Source organism: Sebastes fasciatus, chromosome 23 (genome assembly GCF_043250625.1).
Source record: "Sebastes fasciatus isolate fSebFas1 chromosome 23, fSebFas1.pri, whole genome shotgun sequence".
Lineage (NCBI taxonomy): Eukaryota > Metazoa > Chordata > Actinopteri > Perciformes > Sebastidae > Sebastes > Sebastes fasciatus.
Genome location: NC_133817.1, coordinates 5,060,500 through 5,079,955, shown reverse-complemented (window position 1 = coordinate 5,079,955; position 19,456 = coordinate 5,060,500). Strand labels below are relative to the sequence as shown.

Genomic DNA, 19,456 nt, shown 5'->3' with positions numbered 1-19,456 from the left:
CTGCCTGCCGTCCCAGAGGTCGCACGTTCCATAATAAGTGTTGAGATGCTCACCTGCGCACCTGCTGTGCATTTCTGTGTGTGTGTGTGTGTGTGTGTGTGTTTGTATATGAGAGAGAGAGCGCAGAGGGAATTACCTCTGCTCACAATGCAAAAGATGATTAACCCACACACAAAATCAATCGTGTTTCTACAAGGTATGAGGTGTTAGGATAACGAATGTGCACACACACACACACACACACACACACAGACAGACAGAAGGGTGGAAACACCCTCATCACAGAGCCGTAACCATGGAGAAATCAGGAGGAAAAAATGAGCAGAAAGGGAAGATGAAAATGGGCTAAATGGCCCTGTGATCGAAGGGTTGTCGGTTTGAATCCTTGAAGAATCTGATCACATTGATCTCCATCAGCAGGCGGTATTTGCTGTCAACTAGACATCTACATTTCCATGACAACCGGGCAAACTCTGTCTGCAGATGAAGAGCATGTAACATGATATAAAAAGGGCACCCGAGGTAAAACCCCGTCAGAGTATTACTCAGTTATGTTTATTAGAGGGCTGTCAAAGTTAACAGGATAATAACACGTTAACGCAAATTCATTTTAACTCCACTAATTTCTTTAACGCGCTAACGCAATCGATCTTTCGGAGGTTGTAGCAGATGGAAGATGGAAGATATTAATACACTGACTGTGAAATACATTTGACTGTGCAATATATCCTTTGATGCAATATATACCTCAAGTGCAATTACCTCTGTTTATATTTATTTATTACATCTACTTCACCTGTTTTGTTCCTGTTTTATTTGCTTTATAACTGTGTGTGTGTTTTACCTGTTCTATGTTTTACCTGCCTACAGCCCTAGTTTATTTATTAAGGTGTCAGAAACTTAATGGGGAAGCAAAATGTTTGCAGTTCGACAGCAATCGTTAGGATTAAAAGTCATTTAGTTCTGTTGATGGGTTATTGTGTGACATGTTGCAGCTTTGAAATAAAACTGACGGTCTGTCTTTGTTTGGCAGGATCAAGCACGAGAACATCGTGGCGCTGGAGGACATCTATGAGAGTCCCGACCACCTCTACCTGATCATGCAGCTGTGAGTTGAAGTTTTACCTTCTTTTTCTTTGTTGCAGTCGATTTTGTTCTAGTTGATTATAGTCGTTTTTTTATGCTTTTTTTCATGTTGAATGACTTATTTCCAAGACGCTTATGAGCACGTCTCTGGTAAACACAAGATTTAAAGTGGTGCTTTTGTGTGATCCTTTGTGGACGAACTCAAGTAGTGCTAGTAGCATGACAATTGACTTTCACTTCTTAGCACTATACGTTCTCTGACCAGGCCTGTGGCCTCCAGATAATACGACTTTGAGACACCTGGGCTAATTAAAAGATGCTATCTAACTGCATTATGGGAAATGTAGGATACAGCGTTGTTGGAGCTTGACCGATGTTGGGAGTGTTCACTGGTGAAAGAAAAAAACCTCTTTCATCCTGACAGATTTTTTATTTTTATGTCAAATATTGACAAAAATACAAACTGTTTTCATTTCGGTAATATTTCATTTTTAAAAAATAGGAACATTTGGACTTTTCAGAGAAAATTTAAGACCACAAGGGCAATTTCTCAGTTAGATAAAGTCAGAGTACAACTTTCTGATTTGATTCTTATTTCAATAGTTGGTAGAAAACGGAGGGATTTGTTCAAATTACAATGTTTTCTTCAGTTATTCATAAAAACACGTTACATGAGCCAGAAATTCATAACACTCCATCTCTGTCTTCCTCACACTTTTAATCTTATTCTTCTGCCCACCCACCCATCACACATGCACACACACTTCAATGACAGCTCTACTGAGATGACAACATCTCACACACTAACACACACACTAACACACACACACACACACACACACACACACACCACCACCACACAGCTACAAGGCCTCGATTACATCAGCAGCATCTCTGCTTTGATGGTCAGCTGTACAGGGAAGCAGGATGGCCTGTGGTTCACCCATGGGTGCCCTACTAACCTCCTCTGCAAGGTTGCTGCTGATGCTGCTTACATAAGAGGAGAAGTTGGTCTGGAAGTTTGGCACTTGGTGCTGGAAACATTTTCAGTCAAGTTCACGGCTGTGGATTACACAACAGTGGCTATGTTTACAAGCTGACGTTAGCAAATTATCTGTTCGCGTGCCACACGTGGGTCCTTCTACGCCAACGCCGGTCAAAATACAGAAAGCTACAAGTTTTGTCTTCTGATACTGTAAAACCTTTTAGTTTTGATTTAGGGAATAAACTCTTAAGTAAAAGCTTTTGATTGACATTAAATAGCAAATCCACAAGTTTTTGTGGTTGACTTTCTCCAGTTACTTTGAGATTGAACTGATTAATCGCATCAGTCAAAGGTTTTACTCTGATTAAGTTGTTTACCTTCAACAGTATGAACCTTTTGATGGAGTTTCCTCTCGTCATGGATAAACCAATTAACAGTATTTGTGTTTCCTGGCTGGCTGCCACCACCTGTTTGTGACGTTTACTACTGTTGGTAACATGAGAAAGAAGTGATAATCCCATATTTACTCTTAACTAGGACTGTCAAAATATCTAATCGTGATTAATCACACTTTTTCATCTGTTCAAAATGTACCTTAAAGGGAGATTTGTCAAGTATTTAATACTCTTATCAACATGGGAGTGGGCAAATATGCTGCTTTATGCAAACGTATGTATATATTTATTACTGGAAATCAATTAACAACACAAAACAATTACAAATATTCTCCAGAAACCCTCACAGGTACTGCATTTAGCATAAAACAATATGCTCAAATCATAACATGGCAAACTGCAGCCCAACAGGCAACAACAGCTGTCAGTGTGTCAGTGTGCTGACTTGACTATGACTTGCATGACTGCATGTGATTATCATAAAGTGGGCATGTCTGTAAAGGGGAGACTCGTGGGTACCCATAGAACCCATTTACATTCACATATCTGGAGGTCAGATGTCAAGGGACCCCTTTGAAAATGGCCATGCCAGTTTTTCCTCGCCATAATGTAGCGCACGTTTGGAGCGTTATTTAGCCTCCTTCTCGACAAGCTAGTATGACATGGTTGGTACCAATGGATTCCTCTAGTTTCATATGATGCCAGTATCTTCACTCTGTCCGCTACAACCTAAAAATCGCAAGTTGCATTAATGCGTTAAAGAAATTAGTGGCGTCAAAACAAATTTGCGTTAACGTGTTTTTATAGCAACCCTGGTAAATAATTCCAGGCTCCAGGGAGTTATACTTTTTAGTATGGTTACTAATTGCAGCTCCTAATTTAAGAAATAGGAGCTCATCACTTTGAGCGGAAGCTTGACATATAAATATTGCTTGCTATCACTGCTGCTCCGTCTCTGGGCGGTGATTGAGTTTATTACAAATACTGCTGGTTATGCACTCATTTAGTCAATAAATCATCATCCCAGGAGGTATTGACTGTACAACCTATTGTTTTGTTTTTCTGCTTTCTCTGTGTTTTTTTACGCCAGTCATTCTGAGAAATTCAATACTTTCAGAGCAAGTGACAGAGACAGTAACAGGAAAGACCTCACCTCTGCTCCTTCGTCCTCCTCTTCCTCTACACCTCCCCCCTTATCCCTGCATCTCCTCTCTCACACCATCTGCTCTCTGCTTCTTTCTATCCTCCCCTCTCGCACCTTATTTCCATCATCATCAGCTCTTGGTTTCACCTGCTCACTTGCATTTTCCATATAAACCATATATTCACAGGATGTGGGCTAGTTGCCATAGTTACGGGGTCAAAGGTAACACCTGGGTTATAACATTTCAGGGGGGATGAGAGTGGCATGAGAGATTTGCTCATGTGATATTTTTTTGACTGCTTTTGGATCATCTTAAGAGCATCTTCCAGACTACCTTTGTGATTGTTATAATTCATATTTTTTGCTCTGCCACTTCTTATTCTGTTTGACTAATGGTGCTGTTTTAAGATTCTGCATGTCTTATGTTCAGAGAGTCAAAGAAAGACATGTTTCTCTGTGGAAAATAATGTTAAAATATAGAAGACTCAGAGGATAGAGTGGTTCAGTCTCCCTTTTCATCTGGCCTCAGTGCTGCAGGCTGTTCGTCCTTATGCTACACACAGTAGCTTCATCGCTACACAACCGATCTGCTGAAACAGAAAGAAATTGTGTCCATCATTTGCTGGAACTGGCGTCAGCAAACTGTCATCAGCGCTCCAGCAAACATGAAGCAGAAAGTGCTGCATACATTTGTACCAATCTCTACTGTAATGAGTAACCTCACGTGTTATAATTATGTGCATTTACTGAGATATCAGGGTTTTTTAGAGGAACAAGGACTTTTGAATATTTCCGGTGTAATTGCGGCGTGGCAGATCGATGCGGCCTGACTGCAGCGCTTCCTCGGATTCCCGTTCATCACAGCCTGTCTTACGTAACCTCCACCGCAGGGAGGCAATCAGTCCGCGCCGCTATGAAAATCGATGCAACCGACTGAAACGTGGGCTTTGTATTGATGCTGTTTGTATTGTGAATTGCATATTAGTAAAAGATCATGGTGTAGGAAGTATTTCAAAGTATGCAGCATCTGACTATGATGAGGCTCATCATCAAACCTTAGACAGGAACAGGATATGTTGCAATAGACCTGTGGTGTAATTTTAAGTCTTAGAATATAGTTTTAGTTTTTGATTCGCTGCTTCTCCTTTTGTTTTCATGCATTCAGAGGAAACCTAAAGCAGCAATAAGGATAGTAAAACCAACCAAACTCTGGTACTGCTGGGCAATTCTTCATTTTTAGCATACATTGATTTTTGGTGAAATTGTAGCTTGACAATATGATAATACCATCTTCATTTTTTCATAATTTTTTTAATTCTGACGTCCAAATTAAAGCTGAAGTAGGCGAGATTGGAGCAAATATGATTAAAAAAAGTTATTTTTATAAAACGGTTGCTATATCGTGACAGCAGTACATGAAACAGGTAACCTGAAAAAAATCATGTGCCTCTGTGTCCTCCGGTGCTCCTAACGGTATTTGCAAGATTTCACAGACCGGAGGAAAACAAGCAGTAAGAGCTGATCTGAGGTCTGCTGTCCAGCTGCCGTCTATTAGAGCCGGCTGTCACTCTCACACTCGCCAACTCCGACCAAACGGTCAAACTAGGCAGCGCTGATCAAATATGAATCAATATTCTGTTATGTTAATGCCTATTTCTCTCCTCACATGTTTTCAGAATCATCTTGTAGCGCACGGTTTAGCTGTAAAATGAGAAAGTTTGTGACGCCACCGCCTACTGCCACTTTAACATGTTGTCAGGGTGCTGTGACCTTTTACCTCCTTACTACTGGGTGTTTTGAGACTTCTTTATTGTGTTTTCATCAAATGATAAAAAAGCTGATCTGAGGTCATTTGACAATCTCTCAGCCTTATTTTACTGGCTGTGTGTATGTGTGTGACATTGTGTTAATTGTATGTGTGTGTGTGTGTGTGCCGTATGTGTTTGCCTTTGATGTGTGTGAGTGTGTGTGACCTTGTGTTTATCTGTGTTTTTCATGCTTGTCTCGTGTGTGTGTGTGAACCTGCCCTCGCATCTGTGCTCGTGTGTGGGTGCTCCTGTCTGATTGCCACGGTCTCTCCTTATGCAAACGCTTACGCAACCATGCAGCCTGGTGGCTGATCTCCCCTTTTGCCATGTGTGTGTGTGTGTGTGTGTGTGTGTGTGTGTGTGTGTGTGTGTTTGTGTGTGTGTGTGTGTGTGTGTCTGTGTGTCTGTGTGCGTGTGTTCAGCCCTTTCTTGTCATTCCCAGACACGACATGCCTCCGAAAGCGAACAAGTCGCTGCCCTCTTTGAAGAGAGAGAGAGAGGATTAGCAATTAATTCTTGATCGCTTTTTTTTTTTTTTTTCCTCCCAGAAACTTCATTAGAGTTTAACTTCCACAGGCTCTAATCTGATCTGTCGCCGTGACGACGCCCCACAGATATGTGGGATATGTGTGCACGTGTTTGCCTTTGTGCATTCTTGTGCGTCTGTGGGGTTGTGTGAGCACATATGAGGCCACGAGTGTGTGTGTGTGTGTCCTTCATTACGCTTTAAAGCACAAACATGCAGTATATAGAGAATAATACGAGGTTGGTTGGGTACTACTACTATTACTTTCACTACTAGTAACAATTACTGCTACTGTGTTGCTTACTTGTGTTGGCACTTTTTGCTACAATTTACATTGCAAATAGATCCAACATGTAGATTAGATCAGCTGTTCTCAACCACCAAGCCGGGGCCCACTGGTGGATCTCAGAGAGCCACCTAGTGGGCCGCGAAGAAAAACTGCCATGGCCATTTTCAAAGGGGTCCCTTGACCTCCGACCTCAAGATATGTGAATACAATTAGGTTCTATGGGTACCCACGAGTCTCCCCTTTACAGACATATATGTCAAAGATGCAGTGACACAAAATCAAGCAATGTTTTGAAACCAGTAAAAGTGCGTGTGGTGAGGAAATATGACCCTGAATGCTTTGGATTCATAATGGCAGGCAGTCATGGGTGAGGGTAAGCTGAATATCTATGTGGGTCATTACTCCTGACAGTGGCATAACACATATTTCATAGCTCATTTATTTGGGAAGGTGGTCCTCGGAAATGTTTTTAACAATCGGAAGTGGTCCTCGAGTTACAAAAGGTTGAGAATCCCCGGATTAGATGATATTGTGAGGTGAAGGGAGAGGTCATCCTCCAGCAGGGGGAGCTCTGCGTCTGTACAGCAGCTGAAGAGCCAGTTCCCATCTCTACATACTATATGTGCACCTGAACAAGTCATTTCATGTGATCTGGAGTCATAAAACTTTATGTCTAAATATTGAAAGAATCTGCCCGAGGGGAGAAATTACATATGAACTTCTTAACGTCTTTTCCTGGGTGAAATATGTTTCTTCTTTTTTTCACCAGCATTGATGGGTTGTCTCATTCTGTCTGCTTTTCACAGAGCTGCACTGAAAGTATGTCAGAACATTTTTACCAACTTTTACGCTCCTTTCAAAGAACAGATTGTACATTGGAAATTGAGCAAAAAAAAGTACTACATTTTTTCCAAGTTTGGTTCATAATTTCTCTCTCAAAGAAGAAGCTGCAAAACAGACGTTTGATCAAAGATTTTTTTTGCTGCTGTGATGATTATGGGGGTTTCATTCTTTTCCAAATCCAATCAACGTGTTTTTTTAGATCAGGACATGAAGGAAGCGGCGCTGCAAGATTTTGAAGTCATCTGCATCTCATCTTTATAGCATACAGAGACACGAATCACACACACACCTGCGCGTTTCAGCTGTTTTTCCTGGTCTCCTGCCATCCGTTACTTAAAGGAACAGTGTGTAACATTTAGGGGGGATCTATTGGCAGAAATGGAATATATAATATTAATAAGTATATTTTCTTTAGTGTATAATCACCTGAAAATAAGAATCGTGTTTATGTTACCTTAGATTGAGCCGTTTATTTCTATAAACGGAGCGGATAAAGAGGTGAAAAGAGGTGAATAGTAATAATAATAAAAAAATAATAGAATAATAATGGTAAATAGTTATAACAGTATGCATATTTATAATATTGTTATTGTTCAACACAGGACATTTTGGTAGAGACATTAAAATTATGACAATAGAAAATAAATAATTGGGTTTTACTTTTGTACAGCACTTTGTAGGACGGACGTTTTACCGGCGTCCTTTTCAGTCCAAAAGGGCGGAAGCGTAGCTCTTTTGCTGGGCGCTGACGTTACAATGGAACAAACAACTGACTTTCACTTCTTGCAATATACCTTCTTTGGAGTCTACAGTAGCCCAGAACGGACAAACGAAACACTGGCTCTGAACGGGGCCATTCACATTTTCGCGTTCTTGCGTCGGCAACCGTAGTTCCTCTACACGCTTGTAACACGGGAGAAGTTTCAGTTGGTTGCAATCTGCAACCTCGCTGCTAGATGTTGCCAGATCCTACACACTTTACACCTTTAAAGCTTTTTTTCTGCTGCTGTTCTAACTCGAAAAAAAAAAAAGATTTCATATTGATCAAAGAATAATCTAGGAATATTCTGGAATTTTTTGAGCTGCATAGGAAAAAGGAGAAATTTGTAAAACCCAGTTTGGGATCAGCATGAAGGATGGAAGGAAAGGAAACTCTTTCCAGGAATATAGGAGGATACATTTTCCGACACACTTTCAAAAATAACATGTTACAAGGTATGGTGAACGCTGCAGGGTATGTGTGTGTGTGTGTGTGTGTGTTTGTGAGGTACCACATGGCTCACAGCTTCCACAGACTCTTGGCTGGAAACATCTACAGCTCATAAATTACCAGAAATCTTGACCCAGCAAACCCCCAGCCTTTTACCAGTTACTGCCATGATGTGTTCCTGGCAGAGTGTGTGCAAGCATGCTAATGTTACAACAAACAGACACTGAAACACACTCATAATCCTTCCCTTTCTCTTCTGCAGGGTGTCCGGCGGCGAGCTTTTCGACCGAATCGTGGAAAAAGGTTTCTACACGGAGAAGGATGCGAGCACGCTGATCCGACAGGTCCTGGACGCCGTGAACTACCTGCACAAGATGGGCATCGTACACCGGGACCTGAAGGTAACACACACACACACACACACACACACACACACACACACACAACTCCCGCATTTTATAACCACACGAGCGGTTCGTTCTCACCTAACAGCCGATGATTTACTGCAGCAATAAAGGCAGTGACTCGACACATTGCAGTGCATTTTGGGGCCAGTGTTGCGCGTGCCGGCTGTTAGAAGAGAGGGGATTGGTCCATAAAAACAGGGTTGCGTCTCTGGCCAAATAACCATGAATTTAAAACTCATAAAAACCACCAAAATGAAATATTAACACTTGATTCTCTCTCTTTTTTCTCTCCGTCTCCTTCCTCCAGCCAGAGAACTTGCTGTATTTTAATCCCCAAGACGAGTCAAAGATCATGATCAGCGACTTCGGTCTCTCAAAGATGGAGGGCAGTGGTGACGTCATGTCCACGGCCTGCGGCACGCCGGGATACGTGGGTAAGTTAGTCAGTCTTCTCTGGCCTCCAACAGCCTGGAATTGTTCTTCTCCTTTTTTTTCTTTCCCCTCTAATAAAGTCACCACACTCAAGTGTCCTGGAAAAAACAAATGAACTATTCGCAAATCCTCGCTCTCCTTAGTTATTGTTGTTACGTCTGTTGTTAAGCTTTCCATCCTTGCACAACAGCACGTACTGTATGTGATAACACTGAAACAATGGGTCCTTGATTTGAGACAGAGGTAGAAGAAAACAGGTGACTCATTTCCCGCAGGCAAGCATCAATTTTGGCGGCTGAAATGACAACCGTCGCTGGCAGATTTGATCATATGTAGCTAGCTAGACAATTAAGCTTTTCCAGTTATTGGCAGTGAAAATCTTTGGTCTCAGGTTTCTTCAACAATACTCATAAAATCTGTAAACACTCACCGGCCTCTTTATTAGGTACAAGGTGTAACTAATAAAGTGGCCGGTGCTAGTACCGGGTGTTCTTCTGCTGCTGTAGCCCATCTGCTTCAAGGTTGGACGTGTTGTGCGTTCAGAGATGGTATTCTGCATACCTTGGTTGTAACGAGTGGTTATTTGAGTTACTGTTGCCTTTCTATCATCTCCAACCACTCTGCCCATTCTCCTCTGACCTCTGACATCAACAAGGCATTTCCGTCCACACAACTTCCGCTCACTGGATATGTTCTCTTGTTGGGACCATTCTCTGTAAACCCTAGAGATGGTTGTGCTGAAAATCCCAGTAGATCAGCAGTTTTTGAAATACTCAGACCACCCCGTCTGGCACCAACAACCATGCCACGTTCAAAGTCACTTAAATCCTCTTTCTTCCCCATTCTGATGCTCGGTTTGAACTTCAGCAAGTCGTCTTCACCACGTCTAGATGTCTAGATGCATTGAGTTGCTGCCATGTGATTGGCTGATTAGCTATTTGTGTTAACAAGCAATTGAACAGGTGTACCTAATAAAGTGGCCGGTGAGTGTATATAAAAGGGGAAAGCAAAATGACAATCTAAGGCGTTAAATAGTGCAGTTAAAATATAGGGCTTAAATATAAAGATATGTAAATGTAAATTTGGGACAACCCTGGCGGAGGCCAACACCCACTGGAAACGGGATTTCCATGGACAGGATCTCAAGGCGCAGCCGGGGGGGGAGGAGAGTGTCCGGGTACGGGGACCTCAGAATTGCATCTCTGCTCTTTGCAGATGATGTGGTTCTGTTGGCTTCATCAGATCGTGACCTTCAGCACGCACTCGGGCGGTTTGCAGCCGAGTGTGAAGCGGTCGGGATGGGAGTCAGTATCTCAAAGTCTGAGGCCGTGGTTCTCTGCTGCCGGAAACCGGTGGATTGCACCCTCCGGGTTGGGGAGTGAGTCTTTGCGCTAAACGAAGGAGTTAAAGTATCTCGGGGTCTTGTTCACGAGTGAGGGAAAAATGGAGCAGGAGATGGACAGGCGGTACGTTGCGGCGTCTGCAGTTATACGGGCGCTGTACCGGACCGTTGTGGTGAAAAGGGAGCTGAGGTAACCCTAGGATACTACTGTACACAGTAAGCTAGTTAGCCGGACGACGATCGTAGTTTACATCAGAGCAGATAAACATACTGTTTAATCAAGTCCTTCATTTTTTGCTTTTGTATTTTTGCAATAGCACACCAATTCAACATGTGACCCAAAGCTTGACAGATCTGCTGTGCCTAGTAACTGTTGCTAGGCTATGATTTGGCAACGGCCGGGTTTTAGCGAACATGCAATTGATTTTGTGGTGGTGGTTTGGTGATGGAGGTCCCACTGGTTTTTATCTCTCATTATGTCACTACGCGTTAGTGTGAATATGAACTGAGCCGTCGTTGATCCAACGAAACACATGAAAAATTCAAAGAGCGCACAGCGTTGTTTCCATCTGACACCATTTAGGTTTCCTGCTTCATCTGTGTTCACTCGCCGTCATCTGCTGCAAAGTGTGTGTGTTCGTGTGTGTGTTGTTAGAAGAGACAGATGTTCAGTGTTGACAGCACACACAAACTTCCATGTTGGAACACAACAGACCGGTTGTTCTGACAAACAGCGTACAAACTCTCACGTAAACAAATCTGTGATAGAAATACAGACAGACAGATACATGAATAACAGTTTCAAATTTTAATGTTGAACTTTAGAAATTGATTTTTTGTAGCACCCCCATCAGGCCGGCTTTACTAAACCCAGCTGGAGTTCATGTTATGTAACCGTTCAATATGTTAGTGGTTTTAGTTAAATCAGCTGCTCGTAAACTGCCTGCTTTTCTTTATTTCTTATTTTAAAATCGATTAAATTTGACACAGATATGCATTTGACTTTAAATGGTCATCTCTCTCTCTGTGCCTCTCTCATCTATCTATCCCATGGAGCTCATTCTGTGTTTCACCCCCCGACCCCGATCCTCCTCTTCGCCCTCCTGCAGTGGTTTGCTGGGCCACAGGCCATTTCCACTCCAGAAAATGTGTGTCTAAATATAACTATAAATAACCCTGGAATGCATCAAATAAAAAACAGATCTGAACGATGAGCACGAGTATGTGCATGTGCATATACTCATGAAGAATGCCCATTGACAAAGTTACCTCCCTGGGTCCAAGGAGTCGTCCAACAGAGATCAAATTTGGGATATGGAAAGGCTGTTAAACTACTTTTAAAAGTGTCACTGTGCAAGCAAATGCTGGTATATTTACCCTAAATTGAGGTCAGCTCATTAACTGATTCATTTCATCTGTTCAAAATGTACCTTAAAGGGAGATTTCTCAAGTATTTAATACTCAGACATGCTTGCTTTATGCAAATGTATGTATATATTTATTATTGTAAATCAATTAACAACACAAAACAATGACAGATATTGTCCAGAAACCCTCACAGGTACTGCATTTAGCATAAAACAATATGCTCAAATCATAACATGGCAAACTGCAGCCCAACAGGCAACAACAGCTGTCAGTGTGTCAGTGTGCTGACTTGACTATGACTTGCCCCCAAACTGCATGTGATTATCATAAAGTGGGCATGTCTGTAAAGGGGAGACTTGTGGGTACCCATAGAACCCATTTACATTCACATATCTTGAGGTCAGAGGTCAAGGGACCCCTTTGAAAATGGTCATGCCAGTTTTCCTCGCCAAAATTTAGCGTAAGTTTGGAGCGTTATTTAGCCTCCTTCATGACAAGCAAGTATGACATGGTTGGTACCAATGGATTCATTAGGTTTTCTAGTTTCATATGACACCAGGATATTCACTCTAGCTTTAAAATTGAACCCGCTACAAAACTCCGAAATATCGATTGTGTCAAAGAAATTAGCGGCGTTAAAATTATTTTGCGTAGACGCGTTATTTTAAATTTAAAAAGCATTTTATGGACGCTCCTTTGACCTGATTTTGTTGTTTTCTTCAACAAAATGGATACAAGGCGTCTGAAATCTAATGTTAACAAAACACACATTTTGGCACACCGCGATCAACAGCATCGGCGCTTTGTTTGGAAAGAACAGAAGGACAACTAAGAGGAGTCCAAACATGATGATGAGCTCCCGCCCAGTGTTTGACAGGTGATTAGGAGAAGCTTGAAGTGTAGAAATACCAAAGAAATGAGAAATTTAGAGTAAAAAGCATTTCAGATTACTACCATATTTACTACATTTACAGCATATTTGACCCGAAACTCATGTTTTAAGTAGTGAGCACCAGGCTCAATGACCTCAGCGTGTAAAAATATCAAAACAACACACACACCTTCACAATGAGTCAGCGTAGACCTATAAACAAAGCTCTGATTCAGCACACGTGTGTATGTTTTACCACAGATATGGTATTTCTTTCTATATCTTGCTATGTGTGTACACGTGCCAGATCTATTTCGATCCAGCCTTGTGTAGTGTGTGTGTGTGAGCGAGGTGATGTTATGGTGAGCTCACCGCCGTCAGTAATTTGCTCTGTCCGAGGCTCGGTAATGAGCCGCAGGGGAAGGTCAGGCCAGGGCAGTCTGCCTTATAAACACCGAGAGCAGAGAAAGCTAATAAAAACAGCAGTTAGCTTTACGTTAAAATACAGGAAAACAAAAATAAAAATCACAATTTGTTTGTGGTTTTATTTTGGGTCTTTTTAACGTCAGTTTGTAGACGTGAGAACATGTATACCTCCCGCAGAAAACTTCCCACCATTAACCAAACCAACATGTGATTTTCATTTGGACAGACATGGAGAGTCTGCATATTTTCTCTTTTATTAAGGCTCATAAAACAGCTACGTTTTCATGTAAACAAAATCCCACAGGAGTTTTAACCTCAAGCTTACAAGAAAGTAAAATGCTACTAAAAACACAATCTAAACAAACACAGAGCTACTGCAAAATGGAGACACATTAGTGGAAAAAACAAGTAATCAAGGTGTTTTTTTCTTTCACTTTCAGCTCCGGAGGTTCTCGCACAGAAGCCGTACAGCAAGGCGGTGGACTGCTGGTCTATTGGAGTGATCGCCTACATCCTGTAAGTTACCAGCTGCTCTTCATTTTGTGTTACATCACACTGTACACAACAAGCAGCCTGACTGATCGTCACACTTTCAAGTCGGTGTCAGAATCACAGTTTTCATGAGTCTCTCACCAGGAACCACATTAACGCCGTATGTCAGATTATCAAGTTGGCCGCCGAACACATCGCTGCTACTTTCTTTTTGCTGCGAGACTCCTCTCGTTTGACGGGACTGTGATAAATCAAAATGTACAGTATGTCGCGGAAAAGGTCTTTTCTCCAGCCTCTTTAACCTGAGCAGAGGTTGCGTTATTATTAACTTTGACAACCATACTTGAATGCAAAAATAAATTCATCAGTTTTTGTAGTGTTTGGATAGAAAAGCATGGTCTAATAAATTAATTACTTTATAGTCCCCCTGGCAATATTACTCTTATTGTAACAATTTTGCAGTTGTAGGCTATTAGAAATGATTAACATCCATCCAGCTAGTCTTAATAATGTTTCCACAACACAACACGACATTTGACTTGAAGCACAGGTGTTACTAATAACATTAACGATGGATCGTTCTGTTCAATTGCGCTTATTAAAGAGGACCTATTATGCTTTTGTGCTTTTTCCCCTTTCCTTTAGTGTGTTTTATAGTTTTGTTGTGCATGTAAAAGGTCTGCAAAGTTACAAAGCCCAGAGTCCACGCCAAACGGAGAAACTCTGCTCCTGAACTGCCTGAAACGCCTCGCTTGAAGTCCCGCCTTTTCTTTTCGTAACGTGGTGATGTCACCAAGTAACACATTTTGCATAATACCTGCCTAGCGGCTAGTTCAGCACGCCCTCAAACAAAGCTAGTTAGAGCGGAGCTGGAGCGGAGTCCGAAGAGTTTGGTTCGGTTTCAGGAGGTTTCAGACAGAGAGGTGAAAAGAGGTGCCAGTATGAGAAAAATAAAGCGTTTTTTGAACATTAAAGCTGTAAACATGTTCTAGTAGAAACCCAAAACACAAGTATGCACCTGAAAAGAAGCATAATAGGTCCTCTTTAAAGTCCACAAATGCACCATTTGAACTCACAACTGCAGTTTTGTATGTGAGATCCAGCAGTGTGAATTTGTGCACAGAAATGTACAAATGTGAATTTAGTCTTGCACAAATATTTAGACACAAATGTCTTTTTTTTTGTTCACTTCAGAAAAACGTATTTGCATTTGTAAATCTTATAAAACATGGGTAAATCCTATTCGCGCTCCACAGTAATATCCTTGATACTCCATGAAATCAATTGAAAACAGTTCTGCTCAGACATCTGTCTTCTTCTTCTTCTTCTTCTTCTCGTAGGAATCTGTAACAGAACCTCTATCGGAAACAAGAGTCAGACTCACATTATGACACAGAATGACTCACCTCCAGCTAAGCTTGTTCACACACACAGAAAACCACTGGCCGAGTTGTGATGTATTACAAACTTTAACACTTAGAACCACTTCCATATTGTTTTCATTAAGCTCGTTAGCTGGCACTAACAACATGCTGGTATATTCTAATGGGGCCTGATGCCCTCAGAGGTCATATAGCTCTACTCTGCTCTGGAGCTGAACTTGAAACACTTGCGTCCAACGTGTGTGTATATTTGTTGATTTTTCCCTGTGTGTGTGTGTGTGTGTGTGTGTGTGTGTGTGTGTGTGTGTTGATGCTGTTGCTTGTGTGCCGTCATCAGGGCCAGATGGAGCTCTGCTGAATGGCCTTGTATGGACATGGAGCTGCAGGCTAGACTCGCTTTTCTCTGCTTTTTGTTTTTCTTTCTGCCGCAGAACCCCAACTTCTTACCACCACACACACTACCACTTGTGTGTATGTGTGCGTGCACACTTTTTAAGTATATGTTAACAATATATATTACAATATCTGTGTGCTTAGCTTACTGCTATGTGCATAGGGCAGTTTTAGAGTATGTGTGTGTGTGCATCTTTTTGTGCCCTAATAGCATGACCATTAACGTGTGTACAAAGCTGTTGACGTCTGAAGCCACCACTTTAAAGGTCCTATTGATAACACTGATAACGTTCAGCCACTAGATGTCTCATTCTCCCTCCCCCCCGTTCCATTGCATTCACTTCACAACAATTGGTTGCCAGGCACTTACCATCAATCTCAGCCATTTAGCAGTTTTTTCCACATTAACTGACGACCCAGAGATACAACGTGTGATACCAACGTTGTTATGGTGTGTTCACACTAAGAGTGTCAGTGCTATGGTGCTGTATGTGAATACAGCTCGCCGCCGGGTGACGTTATGAACCCAGACACGACGCCGTTTGTTTTTTTTCCGACACATCTGGGACTTCCACAACATGTGCAGAACAGCAACAGATGGATATTTCTTCCATGGTTGATGGCGGAAAGGAAAGTTGTTGGTATCTATGGAGATAAGCTCCTTCTCCTCTCCGACGCGTATGAACACAAATGATACCGGCGGTCCAACTTCAGTGAGTAAAGCGAGGCGAAATGTGTGTGTGTGTGTGTGTGCGTGTGTGTGTGTGCCGTGTCATCTGACAGAGACATAATTATCTTGAGCGTGAGGTCAGATCAGGGGTCAGGGGTCAGAGGTCAGCAGCAGGTTAATGGATGCAGAGCGTGCAGAGAGGACAAAGCTATGTGTGTCTGTGATGTGACTGTGATGTATAAAGGGATCTCTCACCTTCTCTCTCTCTATTATATACATTTGTCTATTTGTGTGTCACAGCATGTATGTGTGTGTCTTTATATTATGTCTGTAAACCATAAGGTTTTGGTGCAGCTGCTGTCTCAGTGGAGAAAGTGTGTGTGTGTGTGTGTGTGTGTGTGTGTGTGTGTTTCGGCGGTGTGTGTGAGAGAGAAAGAGCGACTCCCTGCTGGCAATTAGCACAATTAGCGTTGGGATTCAGACCTTGTTAGCTTTTAGCTGCTGCTCAGGTGGAAAGATCACATCAGGTAATCAGCCATGATAATCACCTGGGATCCTGAGTGTGTGTGTGTGTGTGTGTGTGTGTGTGTGTGTGTGTGTGTGTGTGTGTGTGTGTGTGTGTGTGTGTGTGTGTGTGTGTGTGTGTGTGTGTGTGTGTGTGTGTGTGTGTTCAGTGGGATGGATGGTGAGGGACGGCTGAGTCTCCAACCAAACGTGAAAGCAGAAAAACACAAGGGAAGTAACTCTTCACACCGGGCAGAGACTTAGTTTCTTCCTGGTGTGTGTGTGTGTGTGTGTGTGTGTGTGTGTGGGTGCGTGTGTGCGTGTTGTAAGTGTGTTCGATGGAGTGGAGGGTTAGCTGAGTGACAGGTGAGTCTGTAACCAAATTGGAAACCAGAAAAATAAATGGAAAGCCGTACTTTCCTCACGGCAGGCAGGCAGACTCTTTCTTCCTTTCTTCCCGGTGTGTTGTTCTTTTATTCCTTTTTCGTGTGTGTGTGTGTGTGTGTGTGTGTGTGTGTGTGTGTGTGTGTGTGTGTGTGTATCGATGGAGAACGGCATTTTAATGAGTTTTTATCCAGATCTCTTGGTGCATCCAGAACTTTAGTAATGAGGTGCGGATGATGTTTTTGGTTGAGCAGCAGCAGCTCTGCTGTTGGTTCGGTCGGCTCATTATGGAGAATCAGACTGGAGCTCCGGTAAACACTGGGAACACTGGCAACCAGTAATCTCATGGTAACCTGATTAAGGTGATACGGCCAACTACTGCCAGGACTATGACGGACTTAACTTACACAATTAAAAGAAACCTGTTACATCCAGAGCAGGGCTCTTATGGTTCTTTCAGAGAGTTCACGTTAAGTCAACCAAAAGTCAATATAAAATAGTATTGCCCACTTTGTAACCACTCGTATCAGCTCCAACGTAGGGCTGCATTCATCAATTAATTAATCACTTACATTTACGATTCATTGTTTAGTCTATAACACTGGAATTGGAAAATAGTAAATGCCCATCACAACTTCCCAGAGCCAGAGTTAACATCTTCAAACTAGAATTGCACTCGGAGAGCGCAGACCTCCGCCAAGGTGCGTGACTTTAAAAACAGATCACAGCTCACAGCTGGCGGTACCGTGAGGTGGTCGGCTTCTTATTAACACGGTGTGTTTCCGTGTAACGTATCGGCGGATGCCTCTCTCATTCAGAAGCCTTGTTATGTCTGTATAACGTTACACTACGTTATCTCTCATCCCGTCATCTACCGCTTTGTTCTTTCTCACCTTTGGCCTTGGTGGAGGTAATGAACGAGTGGATAACTTCTTTTTTACAGTATGAAATGACAAAGTGAGTTAATAAATGAGTGAGGTGTAGACTAAATGCACGGCTTAATAGATAAATGAGTCGGTGAATCACAGAATGACTGAGTAAACGTCTTGTCTGCAGGCTGTGTGGTTACCCTCCGTTCTACGATGAAAATGACTCCAAGCTGTTTGAGCAGATCCTGAAAGCCGACTACGAGTTTGACGCGCCGTACTGGGACGACATATCTGACTCAGGTGAGCCTTCTTCTTTTTCTTCTTCTGCTTCCTTGACCACTTTCCTTTCCTCCTCCTCCTCCTCCTCCGTCCACCACACATGGCACATATGGACCACACACCACCTCTCCATCACGGCCTCTGACATCATCTGCCTGGAATGAATGGATTTGGGAATGTGTGAGTGTGTGGGGTCATCAGTCACCACCACAGCTATGTGTAAAGCCTGGCAATAAAACCGGCTTTTTGCTGGAAACCCGTTTGTGATTCCAGTCCAGTGTGTGTGTGTGTGTCAATAGGGATTTAATAGCATTTATGTGCTGTCAGGTAAAGCCTTGTGTTTCCAGAAGGGTCAGGTTTCCTCTTGAAGTTAATTTTAGCAGACGGTGCTCAGAACAAATGGAACCAGAGTTAACGTGGGTTTTTGCAGATTTCTGCTATTTTGTAGGAAACTCATAAATCCAATTATTGGTGTTTAATTTTCCACCTCGACTGAAGATGCAGCTCTTGTGGTGACACTTCTCAACCCAAACGCAATAAGACATGTTGTCAAACTAAGACGGTTCAGCCATGCGAGGGGCACGGGCTCTGGGGTCTGACAATCGGCCGGTCCATCACTCCGGTCCAGACTGAAATATCTCAACAACTATTGATGGACTGACTAGATTATCAGTGATATTTGTGTCACAGATATCTTTATGAAGCAAATTACACAAAGAATTGTTTCAAAATGCAGTTTAAAGTTGGTATTATGTTTGTGTGTCTAGTCTAGTATTGACGTTTTATGGTCCTCCGTTTTTCTTCTTCTTCTCCCAGCCAAGGATTTCATCGGCAGTCTGATGGAAAAAGATCCAGCCAAGCGTTTTACCTGCGATCAGGCGCTCAGACATCCCTGGTGAGACACACACTCACACACACATAAACAGTCATACACAGGCTAAACAAAAAGGCATGAAATCAATATAGATATTGATGTACTGTCAGAAGTGTTAACAGAGAATTTGTGCATGTGTGTGTATATATATATATCAGGATCGCCGGGGACACGGCACTCTGCAAGAACATCCATGAGTCAGTCAGCCGGCAGATCAAAAAGAACTTCGCCAAGAGCAAATGGAGGGTAAATTCTGTTTACTGCAGTTTATTCGTTGTGGTTTTTGGGCTCTATTGCAGCACATTACAGCTCCTCAAAAGATTGTCTGTGTTTTTTAGAAGATGAATCGCTCTGTAGTGAAAAACCTGGCCCGCTCCCTGGTCAGGAGTTCACCATCCAATTTTCTCCTGCAGCTCTCAGAAGAAGAGAGTTACCTGCAGACTTGAAACAAATTCCTCTTTCTTTAAGAACTGCTCC

General features: G+C 42.4%; 2 protein-coding genes across 2 annotated transcripts in view; one reads left to right on the top strand and one right to left on the bottom strand.

Moving 5' to 3' along the window:
* Positions 1–19,456, bottom strand: part of nudt5 (nudix (nucleoside diphosphate linked moiety X)-type motif 5) — a 102,317-nt gene that overhangs the window by 49,595 nt on the left and 33,266 nt on the right. The gene's annotated exons all lie outside the window — the stretch shown is intronic.
* Positions 1–19,456, top strand: part of camk1da (calcium/calmodulin-dependent protein kinase 1Da) — a 56,232-nt gene that overhangs the window by 31,994 nt on the left and 4,782 nt on the right. Inside the window, exons 3-9 of the mRNA XM_074624975.1 lie at positions 1,034–1,108; positions 8,549–8,687; positions 9,001–9,127; positions 13,573–13,648; positions 18,014–18,126; positions 18,922–19,000; positions 19,138–19,225. Coding sequence (XP_074481076.1) covers positions 1,034–1,108; positions 8,549–8,687; positions 9,001–9,127; positions 13,573–13,648; positions 18,014–18,126; positions 18,922–19,000; positions 19,138–19,225 — 697 coding nt within the window. The remainder of the gene's footprint in view (positions 1–1,033; positions 1,109–8,548; positions 8,688–9,000; positions 9,128–13,572; positions 13,649–18,013; positions 18,127–18,921; positions 19,001–19,137; positions 19,226–19,456) is intronic.